Consider the following 23,224-nt stretch of genomic DNA (forward strand, 5'->3'; position numbering starts at 1 on the left):
ATGATCTAAGCTCAAGTCCATAGACCTCGATGCAGCAGCCGTGGGTTCGAATCCTGGCCCTGTCCATGTGAAGCACGTCATCGCTCTCTCTCTCTCTCTCTCTGTCAGAACGAATAACAGCAAATATCACCCAAAAATACAACTTCAACACACCGTAAAGCCAGTGTCTTTATCTCACTGAAATAGTCTTACAAACCGGTCTGGTCTCCAGGACTGGAAACCTGAATTATCAATATGTCAAGATTCAAATAAGAATTGATTCAAGCAGTCTTATTTTGGTAACATCTTGAATGTAGATGTTTATTTGACTCGTCTGCTAAATGTATAAAAATGAAATAAATATATTTATATTTCTGAGATCAAAGCACAGTTAGAGTGTTTCCTTCTTATCGGTGCAGACATGTCTGATGTCATCAGAGGGATGATGTCTCTACAGGAACACATGTGTTTGATGTTTGTTCTTCTTCTGTGAATCACTGAGAAACTCTACTGATGTGTTACTGCGATAGCTCCACCAGCACCGACGCCAAGCGCATGGCCTCCAACCTCAACATCTCGGGCAACGAGGAGCAGGCCGAAGGGAAGCCGGGAAGCCCCAGCGACCTCCCCCTGGACGCCCTGCCCCCACCAGAGGTCGCCAACGAGCCGCCGTCCGTTTCGGCCGAGCCTCCGGAGAAGGACAAGGTCAAAAAGACTAAAAACAACAAGGGGGCCAAGCTGGAAGTGCCCCAGGGAAACTTCCTGTCAGAGACCCCCAACCCGGACGACGGGCTGGAGAACCCGGGTCCTTTCCTCAGCAGCAAGAGGAACAGCTTCAGGCAGCAGTACGTCAAGCTGCCCGCCAACCTGCCCATGCGCAGCGCCTCCTGTGCTCTCCTGTGAGCGGCTGCTCGCAGCGTGGGCGACTTCCCGACGACATCACGCCGAAAATATCACCACCGAGGGTTAACGAGGGAGAAGACACGCCAACGTTTCCAACATGTACGGTTACCGACGCTTCAAAGTCACGCCCACAAGTTTGAAACAGTTTGAATACATTTATGTTGAAGTAATCTTGTTTTAAGGTCCAGTTTGTGCAACATTTAGGCCACGTCAACACGAAGACGCTGCAGCTCAGCTCAGACGTCTTCTGTCTTATTTCTACATTTTATAAAAGCTAAATCTGCTGGGATGGTCGTGTGTCAACGTGGCCTTCCTGCTGTTAACCCTTTATGATCAGAACGTCAGCTGGAGAGCCTCGGCCTTTGTTTCAGTCATCTCAGAAGCATCTTCCTGTTCAGAGCGACAGCTTTCACAACATGGCCTCCCTCATGACAACTGCTTGTAAAAAAAAAGGAAGTACTACATCCTCTGCACGCAGACACACACACACGCGCACACACACACACACACACACACACACACACAGAAAGAGAGAAGTTAAAAACTAGGACTGCAGGTGAAACAAGCCTGAAAAGTGCGTTTGGTTTCCGTCTCTATCCGCTGATTTATTTCACTGAGCTGAAGCTGCTCATGACGTCACTGCTAACAGAATCTCATTTAAATAAAATAAAAAGAAAAGTGTTTGAAGGGGGCGGAGCTTCCACGCTGACATGAAAAGTGAGTGTATGGATGCGTTACTTCCTTCACATCATTGAGTTGGTGTTTTAACGTAGGATGTAGAGTAGACGTGTCAGCTTCTTCTTCATTCTGTGTGACCTGACTCTTCACTGTATGATGGTGTTGATTTATATAAAAGTGAATGTACAGCCAAACACTGTCCTGTCCTCTGTGTCTTCACTCACACATGTCTCCTTTCTCAAGCATCCAGGATCCCATCACGACGCTTTAGTGACAGGAAGAAGCCAGTTTCACCCAGTGGCCGAACCTGGTACTGCAGCCTTCTCTTATGAGCTGACATGATCTTTAAATCATTTAGCAGCTTTTTAAGAGTTGGGTGCTACATTTATTATATAGACATTTAAATGTTTAAAAATAAATATATGGATTAAGATTGTCTTACACTCTTCAGTGAACACAGCCAGGGCCACACACACACACACACACACACACACACACACACACACACACACACACACACAACATCAGTTCTCAGGAGGAATATATGCACTATCACTTCAACTTCACAATAACACTTTAACATCAGCTGACATCAACATGAGTCACTGCATCTGTCACACACACACACACACACACACACACACACACACACACACACACACACACACACACACACACACACACACACACACACACCACTCTATTAGCTCCAACATCCTTTTACACACAGCACAAAGAAATCATCTCAGACAATCTGAGCACATTATTGAATAGCTCTCCACATTCATAACACACACACACACACACACACACACACACACACACACACACACACACACACACACAAAATAACACTTTTTTTCTCCATCTCCAACTTTTCACACAAACCACATGGAAACAATCTCCGTCATTTACACGTTATTAAACAGTTGTCCAGCTCCATTTTGCACAGAACACGTGATCAAAATCACACTCTCCATCCCCAGCACATTGTAAAAACACTACAGTGTGACGTCACACAGCAGAGATATGAAGGTGCACGGCGGCACATTGATCTTACTTTGAGCTGCAGACAGGCTGTCCTGGTTACAGGTGTCCACATGTCCAGGTGGAGATAAAGTCTGTAATGAGGGGACGGATGTCCAGGGAGTTCATGATGTCTCTGTGGACATGCATCAGTGAAAGGTTTGAGAGTCTTGTCTGGGTCTTCATGGTGCTGCGTGTCTTCTAAAGACGTCAGGCTGAGAAGGTGCGCTCAGGTGAGGACACAGAGACGTGATGACACAGACACAGACTCAGTCAGTGTTTCTGCCTCTTGTTTGTTACTGGAGCTCAGTCCAACATGATGCTCCATCTTGAACTGTGACACTCACAGACCGAGCATGGAGCGAGCAGGGAACCTTCTGTCTGCAGCCACGAGCCTACCTGACGTAGACAACGTCACTTCCGTCAACCTGTGTTGATTAGGCCTAAAATAATTACATCAAAATCAAAAAGCCTTCGAGTGTCCAAATATGAACCCCAGAAAATTCATAAGGAATTTATAAATATGCAAAAATATTTGTAATACATTTTTTTTAAATCTCCCCCTCACCACTAGGGGGTGCTGCAGCACCCTCACTTCCCGTGGCAATGTTTCTGGTACATCAACTTCCCAATGAGGTTCTTAAAGTTAAATGAACAAATGCAAAAAGTAAAAAAGTAAAATGCAATCAGAGATATTATTTTTTTTATTTTTGAGATATGATTTGTGGACATGATGAACACAGAGCAGACTCCACATGGTGAGCACGCTCTATAGGACCCAGAAAGACCAAGACCTTTTCACTAAACTTCACTATATAATAAAAACGTCACTTTCACACATAAAACTCTCCATAAGTTTTTGGGGTAAGCTGCATGTGTGTGAACGCAAACAGCCGCACTTACACCAATCAATCTTTCCACGTGAAGTCAGGATGAGGCGACGCGACAACGCCACAGGAAATATTCACAATAATAAGTGAAAGCGAGCGGCAGCGTGAGAACTTTACAACCTTCAACAAATCAGTGACAGGAACACTTTCAGGTTCCTCTACGCCTAAAAAACAAACCAACGTGGTCATGGGGTTTGTGAGAAGTGAATCCCTGTAAAGCTGCAGACTGATCATGTGACCTCTCCGGCCTCGTCTGAGTTCACCTCGATTTGTTCTCACCGTCCATCGAGCGTCGCTCTCTACAGAAAAGACACCAAATCCTCCATCCAGGCCAGACTCCACATCTCTGACCTCAGCGCTTATGAGGTCACTTATTCCTGCCTTAGTCATCTGTAGATAACACACTGCTATTATGTGAGTGACTGTGTGTGTGTGTGTGTGTGTGTGTGTGTGTGTGTGTGTGTGTGTGTGTGTGTGTGTGTGTGATCTTATAATGAAACATAATTGAAGTGATCTTATTATCTCATAACCAAAAAGAGGCGAGTGTGTAAGCTGTGTACGGTAGGTGAGACAGGTCTGATCATTTCAGAGTGCAGGCCTTCGCACACGCACACACACACACACACACACACACACACACACACACACACACACACACACACACACACACAGACACAGATAGTGCGCCGAGTGCTCCCTGCTGATGTTTGCTTGCGAGATGTCATTACACGATAAAGAGGAAGCCATCAGGAAACCGCTTAAGCACTACTTCCTGTCTGTTGCCACGGCGACAGACCTCACTCTGCACAGTTGCAGAAGTTTACCGTGACTTTACTCAGAGTTAATGTCTTGCAGAAGTGTCCCGGGTGGGTGGCACAACAAAGGGGCAGGTGTGTTTTGGGCGTAAATGGCGCTCTGGTGGGCTCGTATCCTGTCCTCTCCTCTCAGGCCAGCTGGGCCTCTACGCCACCTTTGACCTCCAACATCTGGCAGCAATTAATGTTAGTGAGAGTCGATGGGACGGGTTCTGTCATGAATGGCGTTTGCGCAGGCCAGCAGCGTTTTAGCACAGCTGCTCGCCATTCAGATAAACAAACAGCTTTAGAAACAGGAGACACTTCCTGATTGGACATGAATCGCTGAATTCATGAGTCCTGCAGACGTGGTCGCTCTGAGTCCTGCAGACGTGGTCGCTCTGAGTCCTGCAGACGTGGTCGCTCTGAGTCCTGCAGACGTGGTCGCTCTGAGTCCTGCAGACGTGGTCGCTCTGAGTCCTGCAGACGTGGTCGCTCTGAGTCCTGCAGACCTGGTCGCTCTGAGTCCTGCAGACCTGGTCGCCGCGAGTCCTGCAGACGTGGTCGCTCTGAGTCCTGCAGACGTGGTCGCTCTGAGTCCTGCAGACCTGGTCGCTCTGAGTCCTGCAGACGTGGTCGCTCTGAGTCCTGCAGACGTGGTCGCTCTGAGTCCTGCAGACGTGGTCGCTCTGAGTCCTGCAGACGTGGTCGCTCTGAGTCCTGCAGACCTGGTCGCTCTGAGTCCTGCAGACATGGTCGCCGCGAGTCCTGCAGACGTGGTCGCCGCGAGTCCTGCAGACGTGGTCGCTCTGAGTCCTGCAGACCTGGTCGCCGCGAGTCCTGCAGACGTGGTCGCCGTGAGTCCTGCAGACGTGGTCGCCATGAGTCCTGCAGACGTGGTCGCACTGAGTCCTGCAGACGTGGTCGCACTGAGTCCTGCAGACGTGGTCGCCATGAGTCCTGCAGACGTGGTCGCCATGAGTCCTGCAGACGTGGTCGCTCTGAGTCCTGCAGACGTGGTCGCCGTGAGAGTCCTGCAGACGTGGTCGCTCTGAGTCCTGCAGACGTGGTCGCTCTGAGTCCTGCAGACGTGGTCGGCATGAGTCCTGCAGACCTGGTCGCCGCGAGTCCTGCAGACGTGGTCGCCGCGAGTCCTGCAGACCTGGTCGCCGTGAGTCCTGCAGACGTGGTCGCACTGAGTCCTGCAGACGTGGTCGCACTGAGTCCTGCAGACGTGGTCGCCATGAGTCCTGCAGACGTGGTCGCACTGAGTCCTGCAGACGTGGTCGCCATGAGTCCTGCAGACGTGGTCGCCATGAGTCCTGCAGACGTGGTCGCTCTGAGTCCTGCAGACGTGGTCGGCATGAGTCCTGCAGACCTGGTCGCCGCGAGTCCTGCAGACGTGGTCGCCGCGAGTCCTGCAGACCTGGTCGCCGTGAGTCCTGCAGACGTGGTCGCACTGAGTCCTGCAGACGTGGTCGCACTGAGTCCTGCAGACGTGGTCGCCATGAGTCCTGCAGACGTGGTCGCACTGAGTCCTGCAGACGTGGTCGCCATGAGTCCTGCAGACGTGGTCGCTCTGAGTCCTGCAGACGTGGTCGCCATGAGTCCTGCAGACGTGGTCGCCATGAGTCCTGCAGACGTGGTCGCTCTGAGTCCTGCAGACGTGGTCGCCGTGAGAGTCCTGCAGACGTGGTCGCTCTGAGTCCTGCAGACGTGGTCGCTCTGAGTCCTGCAGACCTGGTCGCTCTGAGTCCAGCAGACGTGGTCGCTCTGAGTCCTGCAGACGTGGTCGCTCTGAGTCCTGCAGACGTGGTCGCTCTGAGTCCTGCAGACGTGGTCGCTCTGAGTCCAGCAGACGTGGTCGCCGTGAGTCCTGCAGACGTGGTCGCTCTGAGTCCTGTAGACGTGGTCGCTCTGAGTCCTGCAGACCTGGTCGCCATGAGTCCTGCAGACCTGGTCTACCATGGCTCAAGGACTGATGACTGCAGTCTTTCAGAGACTGAATTGTGTCCCGTTTTTATCTCTTCTGTTTTTACATCTCACTGATTTGAATGAGGCTCTGAAGAGAAGATGATTTTACAACATGCAACTCAAACAAAGCTTCATTCTGACCCTCTGATTTTATTGGCCCTCGCTGTGATTGCGATGTGAACGTCTCTCGAAGAGAAATGTCTGGAGGTTTATTATATTATTATATTATTATTATATTACTGTGTGAATAAACCGGGTATGAGTTTACTTTTCATTTCAGGAAAACTCAAAGCCTTAAGTTGACTTTAGATTAATAACCCTTCTGTGACCTTTGAGGCAAACAAATGAAGAATAATTCAAGAGGACGACAGAATATTTCGTCAGAAACTGATGTAAGAGATTTCACACTGCTGTATTAACATGGAGGAGAGTTTAGACCAAAGAGAGCCTCTCTTGGAAGAACCAAGCTGCATCCTCTGCTGTTATGAATAGAAGCCGATGCTGAAGTGTAACATCCTGCAGTTCCTGGAGTGTCCACTAGAGGCTGGCTGCAGCAGCACAGGAAGTCACATACACACCCATTCAAACAGCCTGTTTTTACAGCAGACATGAACATGTTTACAGCCTGCTTCAAAAAACCAAATAGGTGTGATTAGCTCATGTCTCCATCCACACACACTGTACGGGGGGAATGTTTTGATGACTCAGCAGTTCTGATTGGATGAAGGATCAGAGTTATTCACAATAAGGCGTGTAGCTGAGCTGATTGACAGGTGGGCGGCGTGTAACGGTTTGTCAGGAGGCTTAAAACCCGCCTCAGCTCTCAGCCTGTCGTTAGCTTGACTCAGAGTTAGCCTGAGACAGCATTTCCAGCACGGAGACCGCCATCCATGGGACTCCAGCGCCCCCTGCAGGGACACACGGGGGACTCCAGCGCCCCCTGCAGGGACACACGGGGGACTCCAGCACAGGAAAGGAGTCCGTGTCGGGCTTGAACCTGGTACGCCCACTTCCAACTCCACATGGGGCGCACAGACTGACCACTTTGATTCATCAACTAAAGACGGAGCAGTTTGGACCTGATGCTGGTCAGAAAAAATGAATCGTACTAATCTGCTTGTCCTGCACCTCACCTCTCCCGGCACACATCACACAGCGACCCACTTTACAGTCCCAACCCACCAGTTAAGAACCACTCATTTAAATATTATATTTGAAGCTTATTACTTCCTGGATGCGTCACGTCACACGCCCTCACCCTGTGGAGCTGAAGATCTTCTTCTTTGGATTTAAACAGCAGATGGAAAACGCGGCAGACGGACAGCAGCAGTTCAACACATGCTGGACATCCTTCTTCCCAAGAAGCTGATCGTGCCAAAGAGACACTCGGGCCAAGAAGGTAGCTGTTGTATTCATGGCTTTTGCACATTTCATGCAGCTGTTCCAGAGGAATTCTTTGGCTCAAGTGATCGGAGCACATCCCAAATAAAAGAACCAAAACCTGCAGTCGGAGAGAAACCAAGCAAAAAGCAGCGTGCAAGTGTTTCCTTGAAATCAGGAGTTCAACATGTCTGGTGTTTAGTTTCAGTGCACGTGTGTCAGAGCGCGACACACATTGTTGTGATTGTACCTTGAACAAGAGACACACGGGGGAGGGAGCTCGGCGGCACTGACAGGAGCCGCATTCCAGCCAAGGTGGACACAAAAAGAGGCTTTAAGCCACTCCCTTTTCAAGCGGCTGCATCACCGCATTATTGCTAAATTCTTTGTGGAGTTTTCACTTGTCAGAACAAGCAGAGGCACAACGTCAGCAGCAACACAGACGAGGGCAGGAAGAGAGGGACGGACGGATTCAGAGAGAGAGAGAGCCAAGGTGTGAACAGCCGAGGAGAGAGAGAGAGAGAGAGAGCGAGTTTGAAGGGTTTGAATTTCAGAGGGAAACGCAAGAGAGAGAGACACACACACACACACACACACACACACACGCTCACAGCTGAGGGGTGTGTCATAACAATTTAGTTCCTCAAGGAAGTGCAACTGAACATTATCTTAAGACAGGCTGGTAGCAGTGACAGAGACGCAGCAGGAGGGCCGTTTTCTTTTCTTCAGCTTTTTGTTTCTGCTCGAGCTGAAGATGAAGGGATCTCATTAAATCGAGCGGCCCGAGCTGTCAACCTGAGGCAGAGCAGAGGGACACATCTGACCCGGAGCAGGAGGGAGGGGGACGAGTCGGCACACACGCTCACACAGGTAAGACGCTTCTGTGCTGAAAATATGTCAGAAAAAAAAAGAATCCTGTGCTGGGCCTCGATAACGGTTCTTCCTCCTCTTCTGTTCCTGGATAAATGAAGAGTGTTTAAAGTTGGTGGAAAAGGAGAGACAGACTGGGAGGGGGGGATTAAAACAAATGATGTGACTTCTCTGCACTTCCCCATCTCGAGCGCGGGCCGGGGAGACATGCGTGTACGCTCACAGTCATGCTGGAACAAGCACAGTGACATGCACAGATGTAGAGCTCACACTTGCTGGGAGTCGCTCGACTCAGATCTCAAGGCGGCGGACTTTCCCTCCCCGCGCTGGCCTACTTTGATTTGAAGCCTGTTGAAGTCAGAGAGAATAAGGCAGCGAGAGGGAGTAATGTCACTCACTGGAGGGACGGACACGAGCGGTGGGCCTCTGCTGCCGACTCCCCGCCGCTCAGCCAACTGCTGCGTGTTTCGCTTCCCCCTTTGAGGCATCGTAGCGGGGTGGTGGAGTTGAGCAACGACAATTCAGAGCGGTTGAGTAATGCTGAAAGAGAAAATGTAATACAGGCTTTTTGAGGATTGCAAAATACTTTGTGACAAACAAACATATGAGAAAAGAAGTCATGCTTACACTAAAGAGTTGAGGAATGAAATATGAAGCCAATTTAATCTTTAGAAACTTGCATTAAAAAAAAAGAACAATGTGCACATCTCAAAGCTGCAGTGTCGATGCCCTCGGCTGAAAACACGCAGCGGAAGTGACACTTCATCCTGGCAGCCGGAGACACACGCAGCTGTGGCCCGAGGACGCAGAAACCTCTGAGCGTTAACGCTCCATGTTTAATCCTCGTCGGTCCATCACCAGCAGAAAATGAGAATTCCTCCCAGGTCAATAAAAGCTGCTCCTGTCGCTCCCTGATGACCTCTTCAACAATAGCCTGCTTGTTTTCGTAGCTGGCTGTTCAGTGTTTCCTTCTCGTATATTCTGCTTGTGCAGGACGATCAAAGGCTCCTGACCTCACGCTCTCCACCGCACTCGTCTGCCTGCAGCTCTGATGATGAGCTGTGAGCGTTGATATCTGAACCCAGGAGACACAAATGATTCCTTCAGATATTTCTCTGCTGCAACGCTCGCGTCTCCCTTTTCCTGTTTCCTATTTTAGAAGACAGAAAAAAACTTCTTGACTGATTAGCATGTTCCTCATTCTTTATGTTCAGGGTGTTTTTGAGAGTCATTTAAAGTCAGCCCCGCCCCCCCATTAGAAGGCGTGGTCTCGTACATATCTCTCTTTCCCCGCCGTCGAGCATCGAGGTCAGACGACATCTTGTCAGCGAGCTAACAGCCCGATCCAGCAGACGTCGACCCTGCAAAGCAAAATGATTTATCTCGTGTCGCGTGTCACAGTGAAAACGACGACGCCTGGCGACCTCCACGCAGAGAGTACAGCGTGTCTCGTTGATGTGCTCCGTCTCGTCAGTGACGTTGACCAATGAGAGCCATTCTGCACTCGCAAAAGATCGCAAACAAACAAAGTGCTGACGTAAAATCAGAAGGAAGAAGCCGGAGCTGCAAGGTGAAACGACGTGACAGACGAGAAGTTCGTTGAGCTTTAGCAACAACGATTTCTTGTTTTTTTACGGGGATGAAGCCCCGCCCCTTTGTCTTCCAAACGTCTTCAGGTACCACCGAGTCTCACAGCTCTGTGATCATCTAATATGACACAATGACCACCGAGCTAACATCGTATATTTCCAGTTCCAAACAGAAGTTTTCTTCTTCTTGTTTCCTGGTCTGACTTGAAGTGTTAGCTTCACTGCTCCAACATTTCTGCTGCTGGTCATGTGATTTCATTCCCAGAAAGCGAACATGAAACAAGGCGAGAGGACGGGCAGAAACCAGTGTGTGAATCGGACGTAGCTTCTTCCCCATCTCACGCCTGGTGATGAAATCCAGTCAGGCCCTTCAGAACTGAAGGAACGTTTTGATCATCTGAGTCACTTTATCTTCTCTGTGTGTGTCTGTGTTTGTCAGGAAGAGAAAAAAAATCCAATCATTTCTCTGCAAACCGACCTGCAAGGGGAAACAACAGGAAGCTACTTTAACTCCAAAAATGCAGATCCACGTCTGCAGGTTCACACATGTACACAAAACCTGCAGGAGTCATCTGAGGAATGCTAAATATTTACCTCTGCAGCCTCCAACAATCAGCTCTCTCTCTTTCTCTCTGACAGAGCGGCCTCCTTACCTGGCAGAACACACACACACACACACACACACACACACACACACACAGGCATCGTGAACCATTACTCACGCCTCTGCACGCCGTTCGGCCCCGCACAGCTGAAATGTGGGACGGACACAAACACTTGAACATGTAATGCAGTCGCTCCCTGCTGGATGTAAACAACAAGCTAACGCTCTGCACGCCTCTTCAGCTCGTGTGTGGCAGCAAATTGATGCTCAACATTTGGAGCGTCCTCGAGGTGACCGACTGAGCAACATCCATTACATGAAAGACTTTTCATGGCGGTGTGCTGCTTTATCTCGGATATGTTTCAACGCTCCCCAAACGGCCCGGACACCCCCCCGATACATGAACATAAAATAAACAATTTAGATGCAAAGAACAGCCGAGCAGGGAGCGGCCTCCTGCTGCGGCGCTACATCTCCCCGTGTGGATTCCTGCTTGATGACTACACACTGTGCATGTCGTTCAAATCCCTGAAGTCTTTTTAGCGAATAAATGAGATTGAAGCATGAATCTGAAAAAGCTCTCACGCTGCTTCCCTTCCATTATCACCGTTAAGGGGAATTAATCTAATGAATGTTCTTTAATTCCCAACAGGGAACTCCCAGCGTTTGTAACAAAGCAAGCTATTAGAAAGTGACATTTGTTGAAAAATGAATGGCTGCTCATGTTCACATGGATCCAGTGAGAGAGCCGATAAAAGTGACTGCTTGCTCGTTGTGGATGTCGCAGCGGGGATAGCAGTGGCTCACCAGAGACGCCTGTATTTGCATGATACGACCGTTAATGCCAAAGGATCACTTTTCCATTTATTCCTGAGCTGTGAAGTCGTTTGCTGAGTCTGCAGTCAAACAACAGGGGTATGAGCTGTCGATGAATCACAAACAGCCGGAGCGGGAGCATTCAGACGTGTGTTTGTCTGTTCTCTCACCCAGAGCTCAGGACGGTGAGTAAGGTGGCCGCTGGGTTCACCGTGCTCTGTTCTCTCCTCTGATACAAGCTGGAAACAGCAGGCATGGACCTGCCTCAGCTATGCAGCCTACCTGCTGCTCACACATGCCTGTCCACACAGGCCGGGAGAGTGCGAGATAAGACTGTGATGTCTCTTTAAGGTGCTCTCACACGTGCACACAAAGAATCCTCCGTTTGTGAGGTAACAGCTGACCTTTTCACTTCCCGGCAACGATCCATCCAGCCCCACACGAGTCTCTATTCTCCACGCAGAGAGAGAGAGAGAAGTCAGGAATATTCACTGTGTGTGTGTGTGTGTGTGTGTGTGTGTGTGTGTGTGTGTGTGTGTGTGTGTGTATCTTCTTCACTGATTTCACAGAGATCAAACTAAACTGGGATTCTTTAAATGTTTTGATGATGTTTTGAAACTGATTTCAATCATCATTGTTTGTCCTGTTTGGTTGCATTTTCAGAAGAATATCAGATCAATGTAAAAGACAGAAAAGTGCAGGGGGGTGATTATTGTCTTGTATTATTGTAGTCAGGTCCACGGGGGGGGGGGGGGGGGGGGGGGGGGATGGGGGAGTGCACGACCATAATACTAAATACATAATAATAAATCTTTTCTTGAAAGGAATTCAACCATCAAAGTTGGAAGCAAACTCTGTCACACTTTCTAACTTTGAAAGTTCGACCGTGAGCAGGAGTCAGCGTGCAGCTTCATGTGTTTACTTTGCGTGTTCTCTTTTCAGTGTTATAAATGATCAAAGAAGATTCACATGCTGCTTCTTATAAGCAAACATAATTCATGCAGATAGAAATGGTACACACATGCACACAGACTTCATCAGTTCCACACTTAGGCCACTTCAATCTGGACACGCCCCCTGATGATGTCATCCCGTGGGAATACTTTTAAATCTGTTGTGAACTCATTGTGTGGCCCATCAGAGAGAGCCAGAGGACGATGTTGCTGTGTGATAATCCCAGCGGGGGGGGGGGCGCTGGGATGGATGCTAGGTGTGGTGAAATCTCAGTGGACAAATTAGAAACGTCTCCTCCATGGTACTGTTCCCTCTTGTCATTAAATGTGTATGTCAGACATGAAAACAAACACTGGACCCGACATCACATGAAGGCAGATCGGGTTATTTCAATGGGCAGCCTCGTGAGGACATCAGTCATCTTTCATAGACGGACTAATAAATGTTCTCAGAGAGTCGTGCAGAGCATCAGACGACGTCCGGCGTCTGGATTTGTGAAGGTTAGAGAGTCCGGAGCGGGGTGAGGAGGGAAGTCCCCAGATGAACGTGAACGGGAGACGTGAACATGTGTTGCCCTCATAACAACAACAGCAGCACTTGGCCATTGAACTTAGCACTTAACCCCCGGCGTCACCCCGGAGCGGCTTCACACCTGCCACTGAAGAGTCTGGAGATGTGCCGAGTCATGTTTTAGTCTTTGTGTAGAAATATTACATCGTCACTGTTTTATAGTATTAGAACTGTTTTCATTCAGACCTTCAAGTTTCAGTGAACCTTCTGTAGGTTGGGGTTAGGGTCCGACCTCTGACCCTTCCTGCAAGTCATCCCCTAAAGTCACATCCATGAACGTGGATGGACTCTGAAGACATCTTTTGTTTACATGATAAACACACCGTGACCTTTCACCTTCAATCTTTTTGGACGCCCTTAAAAATAAGATGATTCATCTCAAGGGTCTGTCCTGCCGAATTGATCCCCTCTGTTCTGTCCAGCAGGGGGCGCACAGTAACGTGTTTGTGTGTGAACGCAGTGGGACACCAATATGGCGCCGCTGCAGAATCACTATCACTGTACAATGATGTGACATGGCAGAGTGCACGTCACACGCCCCATGCACAGAGGCTGCAGTCCTCATCGCAGCGGGTGTGGGTTCAAATCCGGCCTCTGCCCTTTGCTGCATGTCTTCCCCCCCTCTCTCCCCCCTCTCTCTCTTCAGCTGTTCTGTCTCATGAAAGCCAAAAAAAAAAAACACTGCAATCATCAACATGGTTATTAAAATGCATTTCTCCTTCTCTCTTACATTGAAGCAACCATGGAGTCGTTCAGCTCGAGGGACATGGCCATGAGGGCGCAGAAGAAGATCCTCAGCTCCATGGCCACCAAAGGCTCCGTCCAAATGTTCATCGACGACACCACCAGCGAGATCCTGGACGAACTGTACCGGGTCTCCAAAGAGTTCTCGGGTAACAAATCCGAGGCCCAGAAGGTGATCAAAGACCTGATCAAGATCGCTGTGAAGATCGGCGTGCTGTTCAAGAACAACCGCTTCAGCACAGACGAGCTGGTGGTGGCCACGGACTTTAAGAAGAAGCTGCACATGGGGGCCATGACGGCCATCAGCTTCTATGAGGTACCACTTCATCTTTACTCCTTCAGAACACGTGCAGGAGTTAACACCAGGAAGTTCTGCTTCCGATCTCAAATCAAAGAACTTCAAACTAAAGTAATGACCCCAGTAAGGTTTGAAAGAGACACTTAAAGTCATTCAAACAGATGATGATCCTGGATGGGGTCAGCGTGCAACGACCTGCCGTCTTTTTTCTCGAGTAGAGAGCGTTCAGTTACAGCTTTTCATCTCAGCACCTTACTGTTTCTATGTGATCTGTCAACCATGAACACACATCCAAGATTTATCCTTTCAGTTACATTTGAGCCTCTGACTGTTCACGTCCGTTATGAGAAGAATAATCAAAGACTCACAGACTGAGCTCATAACACTAGAACTGCAAATGAAGTTTGATTTTCCTCATTGAAAATGTTCAAGTGTCTTTAAAGGCAGCTGTGATGAAGTGAACTTGACTTCCTCTGACCGTTACAGGTGGACTTCACCTTCGACAAGGCCGTGATGGCGGACCTCCTGACCAACTGCAGAGACCTGCTCCTGAAGCTCGTCAACACCCACCTCACCCCGAAATCCCACGGTCGCATCAACCACGTCTTCAACCATTACTCCAACCCCGAGCTCCTGACCAAACTGTACGAGCCCGACGGCCCCTTCCGACCCCACCTCACCAAGATCTGCAAAGGACTCAACAAACTGGTGGAGGACGGGACAATATGATACAAACCTTTAAAAAAAAAAAAAATAAAAAAAAGTCAGACACTGGGAGATCTAACAGGAGGACTCACTCAAGACTCATTGGAGGATTTTTGTCCTGCGTCTGCCGAGGACGGGCGACGTGAGGCGACAGATTTAAGAACAAAAGCGAAGCCCCTCATTAGTGGGACAAAAATAGTTTGTTTTTTTAAAGGTGATACATGCCGTGTTAGTGACGTACATTTGACAGAAACTTGAATATAAACTGGTTTATATTTTCTATATCAGCTGTTTTATTAGAGCACGTTATCATGTGTTTAATATTTGAGACCTTCCATTCAAAACTACTGAGACTGTGTTTTAGAGAGGAGCAGATGAAAGGCGGGCAGCGCTGTGATGCAACACTGCCATCTAGTGGTCGAGGTGCTGCATCAGCAGCTCATTGTCAGGTATTCACCGAGTCGCCCAGGGTGCAAGGCGTGCAGCCGACAATAAAGCGAATAACCCCACGGTGACGATGACTCACGCTTTGCGTTTCCAGCTTCACGACACGTTTCAGCGGAGAAGAGTGACGCTGCAGGATTCCACCGACGGTTTGTGTTTCTGTCCTGAGATTCAATCGCAGCTCAAAGTCTTCTGTTTTGCATTAAAGAATAAAGAGGCAACACAATCAGACATGTGGACACTTTGTTTTTAATACACAGCGGTCACAATTTGGGACGTCACAACCTCCTGCAGCATCACGTCCTTCTCTGTGGAATCAGTGATGCGGAGGGGACGTCAGGGATAAGTTAGAGCGGAGACAAGCAGGAAGAACGATGCAATGTTCTGCACGTTTTAACTTTTAGAACCAAAAGGCAGAGTGGGAGTCAAAATTCAAAATTACTAGTTGCATTTTTTTTGATCAGAACTCTTCCATGAATCCTGTCAGATTTGACAAACTCCTGGTTATAACATGCACGACGCCTCTGATTAGATAAAGATCCAACAGTTCAACTGAAGTTAGAGTCAGGCTTTTTTTTTAAAGAGCAGAGTGTGAGTCCTTTCATGAGGGGCTAAAAACGTTCATGGCCTGAAACATGACATCCTACGACTTCAAGGGTCATCAAAACATCGTTTTAAAATCTGAAAATACACTCTATAAAAGAAATATCAAAATACGCCTCTACCTAAAAAATAAAACAATGTCTGTCTTCATATATCCAAAAGACTCTTAAAGTTTCTTCTTTTTTTATCTCATCTCTTCTTCAGGTGAAATCAGTGTCCTCGCTCCTCTTCATCATGTGTGTGAAGTGTGTTGTTGTAAATCCACTCTGATCCTGTATCTGATCATGTCTATAAACCCCTCTATTTCAGCCCTGCTCAGAACAGGCTGTTTCTGTGTCTGTAGCTTTAAATATGTAAATGAGCTGTGTCTGACCACGCCCCCTCTCTGGAAGGGCTCGGGTGTACTCGCTGCTTTCTGGCTCCATGTCCTATTGTTTACGGTGAGAAGGCAGACTCAGAGGGCAGAACAAACACCTAGCTGTGGGAGTGTCACCCACCTGGGGGAGGGGCTACTGCCCTTTGTGATGTCATGAAGGGAACATCGCCAAACAGCCTGTTTGAGCAGGCAGAAGACGGAGATGATGGACTTTTCTCATCATTGGGGGGTTTGAGGACAGAGACACATTAAGGGGTGTTGAGTATAATATGGGACCTTTAAATCTTTGGCTACATTACAGATCAAAGTCAGACACAGGTCCACTTCACAGCAGCTCTTAAATCCCACCATGAATGGGATTTATTTTATACTGAGCCAGCGTTCTGACGCTGTGAGGTAGCAGAACGCTCCGACCGCCACGTGTTATAAGTCGTCATGTGATCTGACCAACATGTGAGGGAACATTTCACGCATATTTCCTGCAAGTTAAAAGAATCCACACACACGCATCTGTTGCATAATCTACAGTGTGGGTTTAAAAAAATAAATAAGCTACAAGTGCAATACTCCTAATGAAAGCCTGAGAGGAACTCGTCTTTCTAAGGTCTATGATGGCGTCCACACAGTCCATAATACTCGACTAATCCGTTTAAAGTGTCTCCAGTGAGCCGACGCAGACGGCAGGAAGTCTCACAGCTGGAAGATCTCGTCCTCTGTGTCTCTCAGTTTCTTGGTGAGTTTGGTGATGGTTGCCGGGAGCGTCCCGTGCTGCTGCGTTCTGAAAGACGAGGTGACGCTCTGCGACCTCGTAAGCTGCCGCCTGTCTGATGGCGTGCTGTTGCAAGCCGCTTCTAAGGCGGAAACCCTGATGAGAACAAAGAGATTAGATCAGTCCGGAGACTCGTGTGACGAGAGACGATCAGTCTGCGTTCATCACACAGAATCATTTAGAGACATGAAGGCCGTGCTGCAGCCTCGGTGCTGGACGCTCTTTTTGACCTCCTGGTCTCTGTGCCGGTCACGTGACTGAAATGAATTTTCTACACACCTTGTTACTGGAGCTGCACAGACACACAGAACACGCCAGAACTGAAGGACAATTTCACACCACAACAAACATGCAGCCTGACCGTGTCTGAGAGCCACACACAACCGACCTACCTCTGCTCCGCCTCCTGGCGTCCTTTGACGGCGGCCTCTTTAGACTGATTAATCAAGTCGTCCAACCTTTTCAAAAAATCCACCGGCGTAAGGTCCGGCCCCGTTTTTTTGCCGTTGTCTCGCTTTTCCTGAGAGGAGCCCCCCGTGTGTCCGTTTTGAGCAGAACTGTCGTCTTCATCGTCCCCTGAATCCAAACCCGGCCCGTTGCTGCAGTGATTTAAGTCCGACAGCACGGGGATCGACAAGGACTTCTTCAGGAAGATGGAGTCGTTGGTGTACAGCCTGTTCGCTCTTTTGATTTGCTCCATCTGAAAGAGGAAAACCCCGTTAGTCTGTAAGCACGCACTACGAGGACCACAAGATCCGAGTATGACCTCCTTTATGACCTCCGCTGGTTCCTCGTCCTCCAGCGGATCCTCTTCTACACTGTCATCATCCCCTACAAAGCCCTCCACCAGCTGGCTCCCTACTTCCTGTCTGAGATCAGGTTTGGGTGGCGGCGGAGGAGTTCCTCACCCAGGGCCTTCCCAATACCTCGCGATAAACGGCGAGTCAGTGAAGCCCCGTTTCCACCAAGCGGTCCGGTATGGATCCGTACGGTTTGTTTTGGTTCGGTAAAGCCTGATCCTGTTTGTGTCTCCAGCCAACGCGTGCCATATTTGGTCGGCGGCGTGCAAGCCGGACGCCGATAGCTGCGTCAGCTACGTAATAGCGTCACATGTTAGCAGCGCGGCCGAGGGAAAATACTTTACACACAGCGGGGTCGTGTTTCCCGCTGTCACGCGGGAAGTGACGATTCTTTCCACCAATCAATGGACTGCAGTGTTTAGCTCCACCTTTTAGGGTCGATATTCTTGGCACCCGATCAGAAGGGATCAGAAGGGTCCAAAAAGGTGGGGAGGTACAGGTTGGTTATTTGGGAAGCTTTCCCGGCTTTAATCTATGGAAACGCCACTAACCGGACCGAACCGAACCGAACCGAACCGCTCGGTGGAAACGGGTTTAGAGCCTCCCAAGCAGCGAAATAAAAACAGGAAGTTTAATATTTGAGGTTTGTTTAGTAACACTCACATGTGATGGACATTTACTTCTATGCATTCAGAATAACATATATATAAATACATCAATGTGCTTCCCTGAAGATGTGTAAAAGGACCATACTATACAGACTATAAGAATGTTAGTTTATTAGTCATAATAATGTTAGTTAGTTTATTAGTTATAATAATGTTAGTTAGTTTATTAGTTATAATAATGTCAGGGTTGTAATCTTATTTCAGATTTGGGATTAGTTAAAGATTAGAAGTGACTCCCAGAATTAAGACATACTCACAGACACGCCGTATTTCAGGGACAAGCCCTGGAGGGTTTCTCCCGGCTGCAGTTTGTGTTCAATCCGTCTCTGTCGCACCGGGGACAGCGGGGACCGGACCAGACTTCCGTAAGATCTGGTCCGGCTCCCCCGGAGAAGGCCGCTCCCTCCGGCCGGGACAGGGACTCGCTCCCCTGACATGGTCCCTCGTCTCCGACCCCTAAACTGTCGCTGACTTCAAGTTGAACCAGAATAACCAGTTTAAATGGGACTCAAACAGCCTGCATCAAAAAACTACACTAGCTAGATTAGTTAGCCTGTAAGCTAAATCATCACTTTGATTAATGTTGACGTTCATTCCTTTAACTCTCTGACAGTCTGCCGAACTGATCCACTTTAAAGTCCTCCTGAAACCTGCAGCTTGAACCCCCCTCACACCTCAAACACACCTGGAGAGCTGAGCGCGTCTCGCGGTGACCGTCGTCTGCTGCCTTGTTGTTGCCATGGATGCCGGTTTGGGACAACGCTGCGTTCACGTGGAGTTATAATAGTCGGACAAATTAGTTTCAGTCGAGGAAATTCTTATGTTGGCTTTCTAAATCGGGAGTTGGAACATGTTTTTTTTCGGGCTTGTCGTTAAATTACACAGAATCATACCACAACTGTTTGACTTATTGGTAAAACATCCTTATTAGTTCACACGTGTATATAAATTAATTAATTTTTTTTGATGTGGTAATTTCTATTATATTATTGATTTGCACTAAACCCGTAGTCTGTATTATTTATTAACATATTCAGAAGACGTGTTATTTCCAGGCTCACAAGTTGTATCAACATAACAACTTAAAGAGAAGCTCTTGTGAACGTAAAGTTCAAAGTTCTAACAGTCCGAGAAGCACTGAACGCAGCACAGCCGTTCAGCGCTGCGTTCATGACCGTCGGAATAACTGTAACATACTGTAATCCAGTTTTCGGTTTCAAAAAAAGGAAATAAGAACATTTCACATGAAGTGAAATCTGTCGATGTTGCTGTCGGTTAGTGTCAGACAAACCACATGTGATGTATTTATGATATACACTGGAGCTTAGTTTAATATTGAACGTTGAACAAACACATCACACACATAAAGCAGCTAATTGCGCTGCTTATTCTGATTACAGAATGATTGTGTGTGATCAAATCCAGTCCGACGAAAACAATCATGTTGAATAGTCAACCAACTTAAAAGTGACCTGAATGGCGTTATTTAAATACAAAGCTATTATCTCCAATTTCTCCTCTTTGACTTTAAACGCAACTGTGCTAACTGTCCCGGTGCTGTCAGAGATGAGCTAGCATAGCCCTCTAATCAGTCATCTGTTCTGTGGTTGTTGGCCACAATAATAATGTCATTTAAACGGGAAGGGGACGACACGAGTCAGCTAAACATCCTGAAGGTAGAAACACGTTTTAAAAACTATCTCTGAGGGTTTTTACGTGTTGTTATGGGTAGCATCCTGCCAGCTAACTTTTAGGTGTACTGTCGTGAAATGCATCCCTTCCAATCGCATGTTTGTCGAGGAAGTGTTTGAAAACGGAATAAATGTGAATAATCTGTGATGAACCCTAACCCTAAAGTGTGAGAAGATTATACAGAATGAAGTTTAAGTGTCTGTAATGAACTGTAGACTCGATATTAGAAGCATCAGTGATTAGCCTGTGTAAATATGACCTGCAGGGCAGCGTAGAAACAACAGTTATCTGCATGGATGCATTTCTCGTCATTACACCGAAAAAAAACTGCAAAAACTTTGTTTCAGAAACGTCGCGTGGCCGACCTGCTGTCACACTTCATTCCAGAAGATGAAGCAACTCTGCTGAAGAACGGGAGGTGAAACAAACTCAGAGATTAACTCATCACTCATATATTAACACACACACACACACACACACACACACACACACACACACACATACATACATGTTATAGTGTGTGTGTGTGTGTGTGTGTGTGTGTGTGTGTGTGTGTGTGTGTGTGTGTGTGTGTGTGTGTGTGTAGGTACACTTGCCTCGTGTGCTCCTTCCGTCCAGTGTTTGACACCGTGGACGTTCTGACCGTCCACCGGAAAGGGAAACGTCATCTAGAAGGTGAGACTTTAAGAGTGAAGGCTTTTCTCTCTTGTTGTCATGACAACATGTTTGACAATAAGTAACAGTCACTGTGAACATGTCTACATCCTGGAGTGTATAAAGGCTTAAATGCTGCTGCTCATTTTATTGTAGTATTCAGTAAAGCTCCAGATAAGATGCTGCAGCGTGCAGGTGTCAGATCCTTTCTTTACCCGTGTAGGGCACGTTTTGATTGGTCTGATTGGACACACAGCTGCTGACTTACTCTAAACACTGTTTTGTTTCTTTAGCACTCAAATCATTTTACGGCAAGAAAGCCCGTTTGAAGAATGAAATGACAAAAAGGCATCATGAGAACTACGTGCAGGCTGAAGACCAGCGACAGGTTGGTGACGTTTTTTTTGGAAATGTTTGTCTGATGTCCAGCTGCTGCAGGAAACAAGCCACAGGTTGGGTTTGAACCCGGGCTGCCCACTTAGAGGACTTCGGCCTCTGTACATGGGGCGCACACACAAACCACTGGACTCTTGACTCTGTTTTTCCATGGGGAAGGAAAGTCATCGGCGGATCTTTCTAGTCAACAACACGAGCAGGACAATCGTCTTCATTGTTGGTCCATGTCTGTCCATCTTGTGTTGAACGCATTGTGCTGTGCCCTTGTGACTGGCATGCGACCTTGACTAATTGAAATGTGCTGTCCACAGTGGAAAAGACACGCGAGCAGCGTCTGAGAGCTCGGAGTCACATTAAGGACACGTATGTGTTTTCCTAAAGGCCTCGTGTGGATGTGTTTTCAGGAGCCCTCCTCTTCAGCCCCTTTACTGGCTCAGACACGAAGGCTGACACGCCACGCTTTACTGAAGACGGCGCCGTACAACAGCTGCCACAGGACGACCAGGTGAGGGAGGGGCTGCTTGAATCCGAAATAAAATGACATTAAAGTTTAAACCTAAATCTTTTTTTGTTTGTTTTGGGGTTTTTTAGCACAAAATCTGAAAAAGGACGTCAGAGCATCAAAACAGCATCTGAAGCAGAAGAAGAGCCTGAAGGTTCAGAGTCACAGAGAGGTTCTAGTGAGTTCTCCACAGGTAGAGTCTGAGATGAGGTTTCTTTGTTAGGAGATGTTTTCTGTTCAGAGAGAGCGAGCTTCCATCATGGCTGACTGTCTCTGTTCCTGCAGCCGATGAAGAAGAGACGGATGTTCCTGTGGCTGCAGTGAAACAGGACGAGCCTTTAACAGCTGAGAGGAGGAGCGAGTTGGAGCATTACCTCAAACTGAAAAGGTACGAAAGTGTGAGCAGAGAGGAGGACGTCCTGAGTCCCCCCGAGTGAAGACAGTTCATGTAAGCCCACCTGTCTACTTCCTCTCCTCTTCCTCAGTGATGGGTGGTTACGAGACCGGAGCGGCCAGTGGGTTAAAGACGAGAACGTGGAGTTTGATTCAGACGACGAGGAGCCTCCGTCGCTGCCCCCCCGTCCTTCAAACCACTGAGAGGACAAAGATGGACTGGAACCACAGCGGTACATGGAACCAGCCAGACCTCCAGGCCCAAAGATGAACTCAGCTGTTGATGCTGTTGTGTCTGGAGCTGCGTTAAACCAGCACGCCAAATGGTGCAGAAATAATCCAGAATGACCCTGTGATCCTGATTTAATGCTTCAGTAAACCTTTTTCTAATCACTTTATGTTCTCAGCCTCGTTCTCTTTGTCCCTGTGACTGTAAAAAAAAAAAAAAAGTCTTTTTAAACAATAAATACAATTAAATGGACGTGAACAGGATGGCCGGCTCCTCCCCTTGTGTGTAAAAGCTGTTTGAGTTATGAAGAAGAACACACTGATTATTTGGATGAAGAGTTTTTAGATCATTCTGTGTCAGGTGACCTGAAGCTACCAGCTAACTTAAGAGCGCTAACATTAGCATGCTAACACACAATGCAGGACACAGGTGAGTGCAGCTCGAGACGAGGACAAGTTTGTGCTAAACCCCTTTGTGTGGAGGCGGGTTGGAGGCGTGTCTCTGACGCTTCAGTATGGAGGAGGCGTGGCCTAACAGCAGTTTGTTTTGATTTCATGATTGGGCTCAAAGGCGACACCTACTGGATCAAAAAGCAGCACAATCTTCCTTTAAGTTATGTCATGTTTGTATTTCACATGTTTTCGTCCTTCCTTCTAAAATAGGCATCATTTAATCTCCCTATAGTGACCCCATATTAATGAGACCCCATATTAATGAAACCCCATATTAATGAAACCCCATATTAACCACGTTACAAATACACACCTGTTTCACTTTCATAAGAGCGAGGAAGGGGAAACACTGGCCCTCTGTGAAGCAGAAATATTCGGCTTGGTGGCGCAAAAAACTCAACATTCAATGTGATTTTTTTTTTAAATTTTTTTAAAGAAATAAGAAAGCAGGTTACAGACAGGAGGGGGGGGG

At 47.9% G+C, this 23,224-nt stretch overlaps 4 protein-coding genes across 7 annotated transcripts in view; 3 read left to right on the forward strand and 1 right to left on the reverse strand.

Annotated features, from left to right (window-relative positions):
* LOC306824623 (soluble guanylate cyclase 88E-like) overlaps positions 1-1,748 on the forward strand; it is a 13,762-nt gene extending 12,014 nt beyond the window's left edge. Inside the window, exon 17 of the mRNA XM_079344813.1 lies at positions 510-1,748. Within this exon, the coding sequence (XP_079200939.1) occupies positions 510-882 (373 nt within the window). The 3' untranslated portion in view covers positions 883-1,748. The remainder of the gene's footprint in view (positions 1-509) is intronic.
* A 6,071-nt stretch (positions 1,749-7,819) lies between these two features.
* Positions 7,820-15,449, forward strand: tnfaip8l2b (tumor necrosis factor, alpha-induced protein 8-like 2b). The gene is made up of 3 exons (XM_079344246.1): positions 7,820-8,494; positions 13,765-14,087; positions 14,556-15,449. Exons 2-3 carry the CDS (start codon positions 13,770-13,772, stop codon positions 14,796-14,798), a joined length of 561 nt encoding a protein of 186 aa, XP_079200372.1. The 5' UTR covers positions 7,820-8,494; positions 13,765-13,769; the 3' UTR covers positions 14,799-15,449.
* A 1,257-nt stretch (positions 15,450-16,706) lies between these two features.
* Positions 16,707-20,814, reverse strand: lysmd1 (LysM, putative peptidoglycan-binding, domain containing 1). 3 transcript variants are annotated; one of them, XM_079344243.1, is made up of 5 exons: positions 20,723-20,814; positions 18,692-19,196; positions 17,359-17,666; positions 17,246-17,258; positions 16,707-17,062 (listed from the first exon to the last, which is right to left on the reverse strand). In XM_079344243.1, exons 2-5 carry the CDS (start codon positions 18,869-18,871, stop codon positions 16,847-16,849), a joined length of 717 nt encoding a protein of 238 aa, XP_079200369.1. In that variant the 5' UTR covers positions 18,872-19,196; positions 20,723-20,814; the 3' UTR covers positions 16,707-16,846. The 3 variants fall into 3 exon arrangements, with proteins under 3 accessions (XP_079200369.1, XP_079200371.1, XP_079200370.1); XM_079344245.1 differs by having other exon boundaries at positions 19,120-19,196; positions 20,723-20,808; XM_079344244.1 differs by lacking the exon at positions 17,246-17,258.
* Positions 19,211-23,224, forward strand: part of scnm1 (sodium channel modifier 1) — a 255,569-nt gene continuing 251,555 nt past the window's right edge. The window contains exons 1-8 of one of the 2 annotated variants that reach the window (XR_013779112.1): positions 19,211-20,110; positions 20,474-20,544; positions 20,713-20,801; positions 21,074-21,168; positions 21,581-21,681; positions 21,768-21,871; positions 21,964-22,066; positions 22,164-22,397. Coding sequence is in view for 1 of the 2 variants with exons in the window: in XM_079344242.1 (XP_079200368.1) it covers positions 20,060-20,110; positions 20,474-20,544; positions 20,713-20,801; positions 21,074-21,168; positions 21,581-21,681; positions 21,768-21,871; positions 21,964-22,066; positions 22,164-22,275 (726 nt within the window). In the remaining variant the exon portion in view is untranslated. Of the gene's footprint in view, positions 20,111-20,473; positions 20,545-20,712; positions 20,802-21,073; positions 21,169-21,580; positions 21,682-21,767; positions 21,872-21,963; positions 22,067-22,163; positions 22,470-23,224 lie in introns of those variants that run through there. The other variant, XM_079344242.1, reaches the window with a different exon arrangement.

This window comes from Symphodus melops, assembly GCF_947650265.1.
Source record: "Symphodus melops genome assembly, chromosome: 5".
Taxonomy (NCBI): Eukaryota; Metazoa; Chordata; class Actinopteri; order Labriformes; family Labridae; genus Symphodus; species Symphodus melops.

Coding starts and splice junctions, on each gene's coding strand:
- tnfaip8l2b (XM_079344246.1), top strand. CDS start 13,770: ATGGAGTCGTTCAGCTCGAGGGACATGGCCATGAGGGCGCAGAAGAAG. Junction 14,088..14,555: donor CGGCCATCAGCTTCTATGAG/GTACCACTTCAT, acceptor TGACCGTTACAG/GTGGACTTCACCTTCGACAA.
- lysmd1 (XM_079344243.1), bottom strand. CDS start 18,871: ATGTCAGGGGAGCGAGTCCCTGTCCCGGCCGGAGGGAGCGGCCTTCTC. Junction 17,667..18,691: donor CCCTGAAATACGGCGTGTCT/GTGAGTATGTCT, acceptor TTCCTCTTTCAG/ATGGAGCAAATCAAAAGAGC.